The 14,504-nt window shown below is 31.8% G+C and overlaps 3 protein-coding genes across 3 annotated transcripts; 2 read left to right on the forward strand and 1 right to left on the reverse strand.

Moving 5' to 3' along the window:
- Positions 1 to 5,515: 5,515 nt before the first annotated feature.
- LOC145099887 (uncharacterized) lies at positions 5,516 to 6,580 on the forward strand. Its single transcript, XM_079037389.1, has 3 exons — positions 5,516 to 5,999; positions 6,043 to 6,228; positions 6,318 to 6,580. Exons 1-3 carry the CDS (start codon positions 5,516 to 5,518, stop codon positions 6,578 to 6,580), a joined length of 933 nt encoding a protein of 310 aa, XP_078893515.1.
- Positions 6,581 to 6,585: 5 nt separating this feature from the next.
- On the forward strand, positions 6,586 to 7,443 carry LOC145099888 (uncharacterized). The gene has a single exon (XM_079037390.1). It carries the CDS (start codon positions 6,586 to 6,588, stop codon positions 7,441 to 7,443), a length of 858 nt encoding a protein of 285 aa, XP_078893516.1.
- Positions 7,444 to 11,281: 3,838 nt separating this feature from the next.
- LOC145099890 (uncharacterized) lies at positions 11,282 to 11,755 on the reverse strand. The gene has a single exon (XM_079037391.1). It carries the CDS (start codon positions 11,753 to 11,755, stop codon positions 11,282 to 11,284), a length of 474 nt encoding a protein of 157 aa, XP_078893517.1.
- Between the last annotated feature and the right edge of the window lie 2,749 nt (positions 11,756 to 14,504).

Genomic DNA, 14,504 nt, shown 5'->3' on the forward strand with positions numbered 1-14,504 from the left:
TTAGGCTTTGTGGATGCGTCGAGAGGGTGTTGTGGAACAGTAAGAGTCGATACGTCGATGTTCATATATAAACCTAAATCGATCAAGACATGTTCCAATGCGTCTCAATATGTGTTTTGGGATATTTTTCATCCATCTGAAGCTGCTAATAAAGGTTGCAGGGTAACTATTACTTTTGTTTTTCTTTATTTCTAAATTAAAATCATCGATTAAAACTTTTATTCAAAAATTCCAGATTCAATTTACAGGTATTTGTTTCTATTCGTTCTTTGATTTAGTAGAAGAGTTTAGAGTTCAGACTTCGGATCTTGTAAAGCAAAACCGCTATTGTTGGAGCTTGTTTTTGTTTCATTTACTTGATGATCAAAGGGTAAATCGAGTTTCAAAGCATCCATTTTAGTTACCCTACAGCATGATGTCTCCTAGTTTGGACTCCCTACGACAATGTAATGTTAATTCCGACTCCCTGCTTTGCAATTGCTGGAAGCAAGATTCCTAGTCCGAACAAACAATAAAAAGTGTGGGTATATAATAGCTTTAAAGTTACCTCACAAATGTGTGTGATGGGTTTTGTGATGTGTAGTGTGTTTCGTGGGAGCTGGAAGACTCAATAATAACTTTGTTTTTGAGTTCAGTTTTTACAAGACCTGTATATTGTTAGTTTAATCAGTGGGATATCTTAACAATAGTCAATTTTATTCATATGTTTTGGGTTTGTTATGAAATAACTTAACTAGCATGCCAAGTGTTTGATCAAATGCTCAAGAGAAGAAAGTTACAAATTGAAAAGCAAAATAAATTATGTATTACATATTTATTATTTGTTTACTTGTTTACTTATATTCTTAGGAAAAATGTTATATCTATTAATTTTTAATACTTTTTTTAATAATTAAGGGTCCCCGATTAATCCCCGTCTAACCGATTAATCCTTCGACCCCAACTCACCGACGAGCTACCGTCGAGCGATTTCTGACACAATATATATATATATATATATATATATATATATATATATATATATATATATATATATATATATATATATATTGGGTTCAACAAGGAACCATTTAAACCCTAGAACCAAAGAACCAATCTTTTCTCAACTTTTCGAGCAAAGTTTTCACTAAAAAAAAAACTAATAATATAGATATTCATAACTTTTTATCCTCCATCCATTGATATCAACTTTGATAAAAAAAAATAAAAAATAAAAAAAATTGATCTGTTCAGATTCACACTGTTAATTTATTCAAATTCACATTATGAATCCGTATAGATTCACAATGTGAAATCTGTGCAGATTCACACTGTGAATTTGTGTAGATTCATACAGTGAGTTTATATAAAAACTAACAATTTATAGTGCAGATTCACAATGTGAATCTGAATAGATAAAAAAAGTATATAAAAAAATCAAATTTGAAATCAACGGAAAGAATATAAAACTTATGAATTTTTATATCTTTAGAATTTTTTTTGATAAATAATAATGTCTAAACCTTGAAAAAATATTGGTTCCTTCATTTTATGGTTTAAATTGGTTGCTTATTGAACTTTTGCATATATATATATATATATATATATATATATATATATATATATATATATATATATATATATATATATATATATAGAGAGAGAGAGAGAGAGAGAGTTGAGATCATATATAACCTCTAAATATTGTGTGAATGTATAACCAAATATGGTCCAATCATTTTATAAGATCATTATAATAATTTGGTTAGTTAAATTAATTATTACAAAAATTAAATACCCATAATTTTGGAAACTTAATTAATATATTTAATTAAAAATCCACCATTTTAGGGATTGTTACGCCAATCAAAAACCTATGATCGGTATTTGTTTTCCTTAATGCTAGATTTTAGTTTCATTCGTTCGTGAAGCATTGAGATAATTTATATGTAGCATATTTTTTAATAATATTTAAAAATTCTAGTTTTTTTTAATTCACTAAAAATTAAATCTTTAAATCTATTTTCTAGTTGTTGAAAACAGAGGACATGCAATTTGAAAATCAAAATGAATGGTTGTCATCAATATTTTTTTATGAATGCACAGTGCAATATTCACTAAAAACTCATTCTTTCAGAATGTTTTCAATTGTTTTACAATTATGCTTAAGCGATTAAAAAAAGATAAACAATAGTTGTGATTATGTTCTTCCTCTATTCTTATAGAATGCATGTTGCAAAATAACTTCATTCTTACAGAATACATTAAAAATTATAATTTAATTTGTATAAATTTGATTTGATTCTCTAAAGAATACGTCTTCTTATATAGATTATATACTGTTCTATTCTTATTCTTTAAACGTGTTTAATTCTAATGTATTCTTGAAGCATATTTAATTCTAAAAGAATATAAATATAATAATCAACAAAATGTATTTTAACAAAATTTTCAAATGCATATTCTAATATACCATATTCTTAAAGAATGCATTAAGAATAACCAACTTTTTCTAAATGTTCATTTGGTTTTACTAATCAGATTATAGGATACGGTTATTAATATAAAATGCAAAATATATAATTCATTTTTTTAAATCTAATTTAATTTTTATCCCTTAATATTCTCACGTTCCATAATATATTGGTAACTAATTTGACTCATTTATTATTGTAGTAAATTAATGTAGTTATATTGTATATCCTATTCCATATTATTATCATGCACCTTAAGATCATAAACTTTTATTCTATTTAATCAAATGGACAAGAACTAGTCACACATTCACACAATATTTGTAATTCACATTTAATCCCAACCCTATATATATATATATATATATATATATATATATATATATATATATATATATATATACACACACACACACTAGATGTATGTCCGCGCAAAGCGGCGGCAATAAATAGTTTTTTGACAAATAGTTTTTATGGGAAAGTAATTATTAGATTTTATTATTAGTTATTATGTAATAAAATATATATATATATATATATATATATATATATATATATATATATATATATATAATATGTAAAAGAAGTTGGGCTTCATATATCTAAATGGCCCACCTCAAAATCAAAGTGAAATTCCATATGTATTACTGCCGCTTGTAATATATACCTCAAAAATATATGACAGCACTTTTTTAATTGTTCGCTTCCTCACTGTTTCTTATTCAATTTCTAGCAGTTGTTCATCTAATCATCAATCGTCGCCATCACCATTAGGTTAGTAAATTAATTTTTTTTCTTTTATCCTATATTTCTAAATACTCAATTACTTCATTAAATTAATTATTAACAAAACTTCAAAAATGGTCCATGTGGTTTATGAAAATATCAAGTTTAGTCACTAAGTTCAAAAAACCTCACAGATGGTCCCTGTGGTTTCAAAACTTTTAACAAATGGTCCTTTTCGCTAACTCCGTTAGCTTTTGGCCATTAAGTAAGGGGTATTTTTGTCATTTCACTACCCAGGGACCATTTATGAGGTTTTGTATTAATTTTTTTAAAATAAATAAATAAATAAAATTTAATATGGAAGGGTCCCACCTCTCTCTCTCTCTCTCTCTCTCTCCCCTGTAAACATCGAGTAAACTAAATATGCTTTATCAATCTTGTGGACGGCGACAACTCGCCGGAGCTCTTTCAGCGATTGAATACGAACTTGGCCTTTGGTTTTTTTAAGAGTGTCGAGGATATATGATGTTAATCCTTGTACGTCTTCGGATCTCATCTTTTTCTGAGCTGTGGATTAACCGGTGAAAGGTGTCATTTGGGGTGACGGAATCGTCCCAGAGTTCTTGCATTGTCGTCGGGCAGGTGAAATGGCCGAGACTGAACCATTTCATGATGTTGGATCGCTCGTAGGTTTGGCCGGTGCAAAGGGTGACCGGATCTTCCATTGGTGAAAGTGAAATTGGACAAATGAACACCGATGGAATCTCCGGCAAATCCAACACTTCAATCATCTTCTTCAGATCCAATTTCTCAGAAAACCCACCACCGAAACCGACTCCTCCACCGTCGCCCAACACCCCATCTTTTACAGCACTGTCTAGATCTAGAACCTGCCCCTCAGCCCCATTTATCATCAAAGAAAACGTAGGAATTTCCACAAACACCTGGTGTGCAAAAACACAACAATACGAAAACGACCACAAATCACCTTCAAATGCACATTACATCGAAAAGGCTTCTTCTTTATGGTGAGTGTTGTTCACTTGAACTGATTTTTCTTGCTTTCTACAATCAAAAGACTCACCAAAAACATAATTCACATCTCATTCAGAGCTTCAAAAAGGGTTGAATCATGAAACAGAAAACAAGACACTCATTGAAGAAAAAAACTAAACAAGATATCTATGTACGTACTATGTGTGTTCTTGAGTTTTGAAGAACAGAGAGAGAGAGAGAGAGAGAGAGAGAGAGAGAGAGAGAGAGAGAGAGAGAGAGAGAGAGAGAGAGAGAGAGAGAGAGGTGGGACCCTTGCATATTAAATTTTATTTATTTATTTATTTATTTTAAAAAAATTAATACAAAACCTCATAAATGGTCCCTGGGTATTGAAATGACAAAAATACCCCTTACTTAACGGCCAAAAGCTAACGGAGTTAGCGAAATGACCATTTGTTAAAAGTTTTGAAACCACAGGGACCATCTGTGAGGTTTTTTGAACTTAGGGACTAAACTTGATATTTTCAGAAACCACAGGGACCATTTTTGAAGTTTTGTCTTAATTATTTTTTCTGTCATTCTATATTTCTAAATACTCAATTACTTCAATAATCATTATTGTTTTTATTTTCATCATATATTTTATATTTTTATCATAGGTTTATAAAAAATTAGGTTATTATTTTTTTTCTTTGAATTAAGTATTTGTATTATTGTAAGTTCGTAATTGTATAAAAATATAAGAGTATGTTTGTAATTGAAATTTTTTGTGCTTAGTGAATTTTGCTGAGCAATGGGACCAAAGCAAAAAAGGTTAGATTCGTTTTTTATGCGCAATGTTTTACCAAGAGGCGACGAGAAAACCACAACCGAAATGGATAAGCAAGTATCTTCAAAGGATAAAAACACGTAATCTTCATTACCTGTTAAGACCTCAACAACCTCTAGAAGATGGTAACCCTCCACCATCTTTGACGGTTGAAAATCCTAGCTTTTGTTCTATTGAACATGATCCTGGCCTACGTCTACCTATCTGGAAATATGCAGCCAATATGCGGGATGAAATCAGACGGGCATACTAAAGATCTGGGCCACATCAACCGGTGTTACCTAAATATCCTGCATATGGGTCAAAAAGTCATCCACGACGCTTTCAGTCTAAATGGTATTCTGAATTTTCTTGGCTTGAATATTCTCAAAGTAAAAATAGAGCATACTATTATTATTGCTATCTATTTCTTGAAGAATCAAATACCCATAATGGTCACGATGCATTCACAATCAATGGTTTTAAAAACTAGAACAAAGTTAAAGGGAAATATTGTTCATTTTTGAAACACATGGGAGATGAACCAAACTCTCAGCATAATAATGCTATATGGTTTTGTGATACTCTGATGAATCAATCAGGACATATAGATAAAACGATTCAAAAACAATCTGCTGATCAAATTGAAAAGAATAGGTTAAGGGTGAAAACATCAATAAACGTTGTTCATTTTCTTTTATTTCCCGGGATTGCTTTTAGGGGGCATGATGAGAAAATTGATTCAAAAAACCGTGGTAACTTCATTGAGTTGATCAAACACACTGCTTCTTACAATGAGGATGTTGCAGGTGTCATTTTAGAAAATGCCCCTGGCAACGCAAAATACACTTCACTTGAGGTTCAAAAAGAAATTCTAAATGTTTTTGCTAAGAAAGTGAGAAAAAAGATAGTTGAAGATATTTGTGATTCTAAATATTGTATAATCGTTGATGAGGCTAGTGATGAAAGTAAGAAAGAGCAAATGGCCATTGTTCTTCGATATGTTGACAATAAAGGTTTCATACAAGAACGTTTTTTTTGATCTTATCCATGTCAAAGACACATCATCTTCCACTTTGTATTCTTCTATATGTGCAACTCTTACTTCTTACAAACTTGTTGTTGAGAATCTTCATGGGCAAGGGTATGATGGAGCTAGCAACATGCGTGGTGAATGGAAGGAATTACAAGCATTATTCTCAAGGATTATCCATGTGCTTATTATATACATTGTATGGCTCATCGGTTACAACTTGCATTGGTTGCAGCAGCTAGAGAAGTAGACTCTGTACATGAATTTTTTGGAAATTTATCTTTCATTGTAAATGCTGTAGGTGCTTCTTGTAAACGCCAAGATAAACTACAAGCTACTCAAGCTGCTAAAATTGCAGAAATGCTAGAATCTGGTGAAATTGAAACTGGAAAAGGGGCTAATCAAATTGGTACTTTAAAGCGTGCTGGAGACACTCGTTGGAGCTCACATTTTACTTCTATTAGCAGTCTTCTTCGGATGTACAATCCAACTTGTACAGTTTTGGTGAACATAAAAAAGCGGGCTCCAACTACAAAACAAGAGGTGATGCTAGTACTGCATTGAAACGAATGACATCTTTTGAGTTCGTTTTCGTTTTACATATGATGAAACAAATTTTGGGAATTACTGATGTTCTTTGTCAAGCTTTACAACAAAAGTCTCATGATATCATAAGTGCAATGACGATGGTTTCCCATACAAAGAAACTGATTGAAACCCTTAGAGATGATGAATGGGGGTCTTTTCTCGATGATGTCATGGAATTTTGTAAGAAGCATGATATTAGTATTCCTGAATTCAAAGATCCTTATTTTGAAGGAAGAAGCAATAGAAAGGGAGGTCTTATTACTACCGAGAATCACTATCATTTTGATATATTTAATGAAACAATTGATTTTCAGTTACAGGAAATTGACTCGAGATTCAATGAAAGAGTTGTAGAGCTTTTAGAACTTAGTGCTGCTTTGGATCCAAAAGAGGGATATAAACACTTCAATTCTGATTCTATTTGCAAACTTGCAAGAAAATATTATTATCTTGATTTCACTAACCAAGAAATAGATATTTTAAAATTCCAGTTAAAGCACTTTGATGCTTATGTAAAGAATCATTCATTTTTGGGAAAGTTATCATCTATTGCTGAAGTTTGTCAAGGTTTGGCAGAGACAGGAAACACAAGTCACTACTATCTTGTTGACAGATTGATTCGCCTTGTGTTGACCCTTCCAGTGTCTACTGCAACTACTGAGCGTGCATTTTCTGCTATGAAAATTATAAAGAATAGACTACGTAATAAAATGGATGATGATTTTATTACTGATAGTCTGGTTCTTTACATAGAGAAAGATATTGCTAAGCTTTTAACTTTAGATTCCATTTTAGATGATTTTAATAATGTAAGAGAGCGTCGTATGCAACTTAAATGAATAATTTACTTTAGAATGCATACATTGTTACATTTTGTTATCATTTGAATTATTTTTCTACTCGTTCAGAATTTTATAAATTATTTGGCTTATCCTAAACCAAAATTCTGGCTACGCCACTATAGGTCATCATGTTTTTTAAACAAGTAACTTCTAATTCAAGTAAAATATATAAAAATCAATGCGGTTGTTATTAGGTATATATCATAATTTCGACCGAATTAATTCAAATCTTTTGATTTAATTACATTTTATATCAAATATTTAAATAAGTAAAATAAAAAATTCACTGATAGAACAATAACAAGTCAAAGACGTGAAAAATCTGACATATGCAGCATTTATTAAAACAATTTTAGCATAATTAATTTGGTAAAGAATATGATATCATTATATTTTAGGAGAATTTTAAACGAATATAAATATTGTTATTTCATTTGTTTAAGTAACTATATTTTAGTTGCCATCGATTGTTAGGCGAATTGTCAAGGTATCGACCCATGTGAGAGGGCCTCTTTCATATTTCATTATCAAAACAAGATAATACAATGTCGGCTGCCAAAAGTTATGAAACTTAATATATGGTTTTTACATATTTTATCAAATAAAATCTTTTTTATTGCTAAAATGGTTTAATCGAAAACAAAAGCACATTTTATGTAGTTTGTTTAGAGTTATTTATTAATATGACCATTTATTGATTTGTATAATACATCTTTTTAAAATTATCATTCAAAAACCATTATGATAGTGAATAAACGTTAGACGGTTATTTATGTCACAATTTTACAACAAATTGATGAGAGATACAAACGTTCAAGAACAAAAGCACATTTTATGTAGTTTGTTTAGAGTTATTTATTAATATGACCATTTATTAATTTGTATAATACATCTTTTTAAAATTATCATTCAAAAACCATTATGATAGTGAATAAACGTTAGACGGTTATTTATGTCACAATTTTACAACAAATTGATGAGAGATACAACCGTTCAAGATATTCTAGATGTTAGTTCATACTCGTGGGGTGCTATTAAAGCATGATAGTACCACATCCACCATTCCTAGATCTTCATGATGTGAGCTTTATCCAAAAGTGGTGAAATTATGTACAAAATGCGGTGGTCTGCTTATGATGAAGACGGCGGTCATCTAGTTTTCACTAATAAAAAGAATTATGGCAAAATCAATATATGTATTTCACAAACAAATGGATAATGATTTAAAAGGGTAACAAACTTTCGACTTTATTCACATTTAGTCACTAAACTTTTTACATTATCTATTTGTCACTGAACTATTGAAACTGTTCACATTTTACCCTTATGACTGGTTGTTATCGGTAATAAGGATAAAATGTGAACAATTTCAATAGTTCAGTGGCAAATAGATAATGAAAAAAAAAATTTAGTGACTAAATGTGAACAAAATCGAAAGTTTGTTTCCCTCTAAAAAAGTTTAATGACTAAATGTGAACTAACTTCTTCTTGTATTATATTTTAACAAATTATTTACTTTTGTTAATTTCTAGCAACATTTGTTGATGAAGAAATCTATGAAATAAAAAAATACCCCGAAAAATATATTAAAAATACGAAAACCCGAAACCGAAATAAAAAACCAATGGTTTGGTATTTTCCAAAATAAAAAATCAAAATTTCCAATCTGATTTTGGTTTTATAAAAATTCAACTTTCGAATTTCCATATCTAAATCTCTCCCCCTTTTTATAATCGAAAAATGATTATAAAAACAAAAGGGAATGAGAAAGCGCTCAATTTGGAATTTTTCTATCCAAAACTCCCCCTTAACACATGACATAAATATTTTGTTTCAATCCGGAAAATCCAAAAAATCTTCAATTTTTAGCTTCGTTCATGGAACGCCTTTGAAAAAAAATTGGGTAGAAATTGTCAATTTCAAAATTTTGTCAAAGGTGGTCCGTGAACGAAGCTAAAAATTGAAGTTTTTTGGATTTTCCGGATTGAAGCAAAATGTTTATGCCATGTGTTAAGTGGGAGTTTTGGATAGAAAAATTCCAAATTGAGCGCTTTTTTATTTCCTTTTTGATTTTATAATCATTTTCCGATTATTAAAAGGGAAGAAATTTAGATATGAAAATTCAAAAGTTGAATTTATCATATTATGCAGACATGAAGACCGAAGTGACCTTGAGTATTTGAAGTTTATGAAATGATTCGATTGAAGATTCGGAAGTGATTTCGGTTCATGATGGGTTCAGACTTATTGAAGATTTTTGGAGTGTGCATAAATGCTCAAATATTGGGTAATTTTTTTGAGAATAAGAAACTCCTATTACCTTTTGATGCTCGGTTTCTATTGTCTCACATTCTAGAACCCCGATTGAAAAGTCATGGAAGAATTGAAAATTTGATGTTCATCTCTACATGTGTCATGTTTGAGGCTCGGTTCGTGAAGTTGTTCAAGTTTGGAAGATTTGAAAGCGGGTCATTCATTCCTAACTTTTAATGGGAGAATGTTGGGTACAAAGTTATCAATGTATGACTTTGTAAATGGTTTGACTTTTGTAGACCCACTTGATGTGGTAAAGTAGCCTTGTGACATGAGATATATATATATATATATATATATATATATATATATATATATATATATATATATATATATATAACACCTCTATATAAGGTGGGTTCATACCACATGTAGATGTGTGCTTCAGAGATGTAACATTAAGAGTGTTAGTGTGTGTTAATTATGTAGATTCAGATCTAGATCATTTTTTGTAAATACCTTTCATAATCGAATGCATCTCTTAAACGTTCAAATCACCGTGTTCTTTGTGTGTTCTTTAATTCTGCATGCCAAATCAATGGTCATAATTCACATCAGTGAAAATGGTTCACTTTTTTGTAAAACCAAAATCAGATTGGAAATTTTGATTTTTTATTTTGGAAAATACCAAACCATTGGTTTTTTATTTCGGTTTCGGTTTTTCATTTTTTTAATATATTTTTCAGGGTTTTTTTTTATTTCATAGATTTATTCATCAACAAATGTTGCTAGAATTTAATAAAAATAAATAATTTGCTAAAACATAATATAAGAGTAAGTTTGTTCACATTTAGTCATTGAACTTTTTTAGAGGGTAACTAACTTTCGAATTTGTTCACATTTAGTCACTAAACTTTTTTTCATTATCTATTTGTCACTGAACTATTGAAACTGTTCACATTTTACCCTTATGACCGGTAACAACCGGTCATAAAGGGAAACTATGAAGAGTTTCAATAGTTCAATGACAAATAGATAACGAAAAAAAGTTTAATGACTAAATGTGAACAAAATCGAAAGTTCGTTATCCTTTCAAGTCATTATCCCCAAACAAAATAAATGTTATAATGCACAATATGAAAACCAAAACTAGCGTAACTAAGATAATTCTTTGTAAAGTTATGTTGTCCTGCTAAAACCTATTATTTTTATTCTTTATAACTCCAACTACATATTCTTTAATATTCTTTAATTGAGAGTTCATTTCAAAAAAACTAATCTTTGTAGTTTTGTAGAGTTAGTTCTCTGTCTATTCATTTTTTTAAACGACGGAAATATTAATAAAAAGCCCACTGCCAAAAAGGAAAAGGCAAGGGCAAACAAACAAATTACAAAACATTAAAAGGGGAAACACACCAATCTTTCCATTTACAATTATCTAAGCTTCCCCTGAATTTCACCCAACCAAACACTAAAGAAACAACATTATCCTCCAATTTTGATTGCGAACTACCAGTGTCGCTAAACCTCCGATCGTTCCTTATCTTCCACGCACACCATAAGAACCCATAACATAAAGCAATCAAGATATTCCTTTTTTCGGGCAAGAACCCCAACACCTAGCAAATTTTACAAGCTCCACAACATAATTGAAGGTGGGTGGTTGGATGTTACACCAATTAAGCAGTCGCAACAACGCATCCCGAGCAACAGGGCAATGCAAAAGAATATGGTTCATCTCATCACTTCCCACATTACAAAGTAAACAAGATGTCGACACACCATTTATACCTCTACGTGCCAAACCCATCGCAGTAGGGATACGATCCATACACACACGCCAAACGAAAATTGAAACTTTCAGCGGGACAATCTTAGGCCAAACCGTTGGATTGTAAACTACAGGGGCATTCAAATCTTCAGTCACACTACGCAAGTCATGAACATAGAAACCTCCATCCCCTGAAAATTTTGATTTCCATTTATCAGGCTCAGAAGAAAAATGCACCCGCTCCACAAGCCTAACCAATAAATCCAACTCCTCACGCTCAATCATAGTGTTGGGTTTCCTTTTCCAATCCTACTTCAGCCTATCAGAGCCAACTTTTTCCGTAACAAAGAAGCTCTTTCGTTTGTCAAGTTCAAAAAGATGAGGGAACTTGATAGCCAACGTACCATTACCCATCCAATCATCTAACCAAAACATAGTTTTCTTCCCATCCCCAAGACAGACGTCAAAAGTATAATTGAAATTCACCCCCAAGTCGTTGAGACGAGAAACAATGTTGACAATATTAAACCAACAACCACCTAACGATTTTTTGGCCCACCTATTCACATGCTTCCTTTCACAATTATGTATTCCACAAATAACCCCCCTCCATAAAGAATCCTTTTCATCATAAAACCTCTATAACCACTTGATAAGCAAAGAAATGTTCAATGATTCAAGAGAACTAATACCTAGACCTCCCTTTCCTTTAGGTCCTAGCACTACATCCCAATCCACCCAATTTATCTTGCGCCTTTCTTCACAGCCTCCCCAAAAGAATTTTCTCCTAATTGACTCCAATCTGTCCAAAACAAATCTACGGGCCCTAAAGAGAGAAAAATAGTAAAGAGGCGAACTTCCGAGAACATATTTGGCTAGAGTAAACCGACCACATGTAGACAAAGTTTTAGCTTTCCAGGAAGAGAGCCGCTTGTGCACCTTCTCCACAATAGGTTTCCAATTGCGCTTAAGGGACATATTGGCCCCAACGGGAACCCCAAGAAATTTGAAGGGAAAGGAAGCTAATTCGCACCCAAGAATGCGTGCACACGTTACCACTTCATTATCCGACACACCAACACCGTAAACCTTTGACTTCTGGAGGTTGACTTTTAACCCCGAAGAGACATAAAAGCATCTAAGAATGCACGCAAGATTCAGGAAATTGGAGCTCTCCCACTTACCAACGAAGATAGCATCGTCCGCATAGAACAAGTGAGTGACAACTGGCCCATTGCCTAGAGTATTCACTCCATGAAAAATTGACTTCTGCCCGACAGATTTCATGGTCGCATTGAGCCCCTCCATGGCAATGATAAACAAGAAGGGAGAAAGAGGGTCCCCCTGACGTATGCCCCTCGTTATGGGGAATTCCCTAGTGGCAGCACTGTTGATGAGCGTCGAAGCCCTAGCAGAACCAAGACAGCCCCTAATCCACTGCCTCCATTTCCCACTGAATCCCATCTGCTCCATTACATAGTCCAGGTAATTCCAATTTAAGGAATCAAAGGCTTTATCAAAATCAACTTTGAAAAAGAATGATTTGGATTTATTTTTCTTCGCCCAAGTAAATAATTCATTAATAATCAAAGGACCGTCCAGAATATTCCTTCCTTGAATGAAAGCCGTTTGAACCTTATCAATAACCAACCCAATAACCTATTTGATTCTACTTGCAAGAGCCTTTGCGATTACCTTATACATGTTGGATTAGGTGTCTAAGCCCATAACTATAATTGATATATAGTTGAATAGATAGCAGCACAGTCTTTTTGGGTTGCCCTCAAACCTAGCAACCGGACAAGGAAATTATGAAAGGAGAGATATTAATTTATTATAAGATTAATAAATTAATATAAATGAATTTATTAATATGTTAAAAGATAAGTATATTAATAAGAAATCATTTTGTTTAATTAATTGTTAGCCAAAAATTAATTAGAATTAATTTTGGGGTTAAAAGAATTAATTATAAGGTGCAGGGACTAGTTTGCAATTATCTAATAGTTGAGTGGAAGGCTCTAGAACCCCCTTGGATAAGGGTGGACGAAATCTTTAGGGGAAACCCTAATAATTTCGTCCATAGGGGCTTAGATAAGGCCCTTGGGTTTGCTTAGGCCCTAAGCAAAGGATAACTAGGGTTTCCCCTAAACCCTAGATCCCTCAGCTATATAAGGAGCCTCCTGGTTCATATTTTGGTCACTCTTTCTTTTGAAGAAACCCTAAGGGCCAAAATTTTGCATACTCCCTCTCCCCTCTCTCTTCTACTTTCCTTCTTGCTAGTTTGGGTGTGATTCCATTAGAGGCATTACACTTGTGGTGCTAAGCTTCCAAGAAGATCAAGATCAAGATCAAGGGAATTATCAATTGTTTACTATAACAATTGAAAGGTATGTAATTACTAAACCCTAGTTTATAGATTTCGAAAATAGCCTCTCTCCTCTAGCGTTCTTGTTTTGCAATTCAAAGTTATATGTTCAATAGTTAAAACATAGATCCAAAGTAGGTTGCATGTGAACTTAGGAATGGTTTTTCTAGTTTATTTGTTTTACCTGAAACCCATCAGTGGTATCAGAGCCATTGTTTGTTTTAAATTGAATTGCTATAATTGTTGAATTGCAATTTAGGGTTTATAACCATTAAACCCTAAAGGCCATTTTTCGATTTTTAGGGTTGTGGATCAAAGGGTTTTTCAAAAACCCTAGCCTCCAAAGAACCCTAATCGAAATTAGGGTTAGGGTTTTGAAAACCCTAGCCTCCCCCTTGTAAATTTCGAAATTGCTAGATTTTTAGGGTTTCTTGTTTTGGATAATTGTTACTTAATTAGATTGATTGGATAATTATCGTTTACCCTATTTTTTCGAAATTTAGAGGGATAAGGATTAGGATTAAATTAATTGATTAATTTAATTAGATAATCCTTACAAGATTTAATAAATTAATTAAAAGTTAATTAATAGATAAATATTAAATCTAATTAATTGGTTTATTTAAATTTAAAATTTAATAGTTTAAATTTTGAAAAATTTATATA

This window comes from Lactuca serriola, chromosome 4 (genome assembly GCF_051521515.1).
Source record: "Lactuca serriola cultivar US96UC23 chromosome 4, Lser_US96UC23_V15, whole genome shotgun sequence".
NCBI classification, from domain to species: Eukaryota; Viridiplantae; Streptophyta; class Magnoliopsida; order Asterales; family Asteraceae; genus Lactuca; species Lactuca serriola.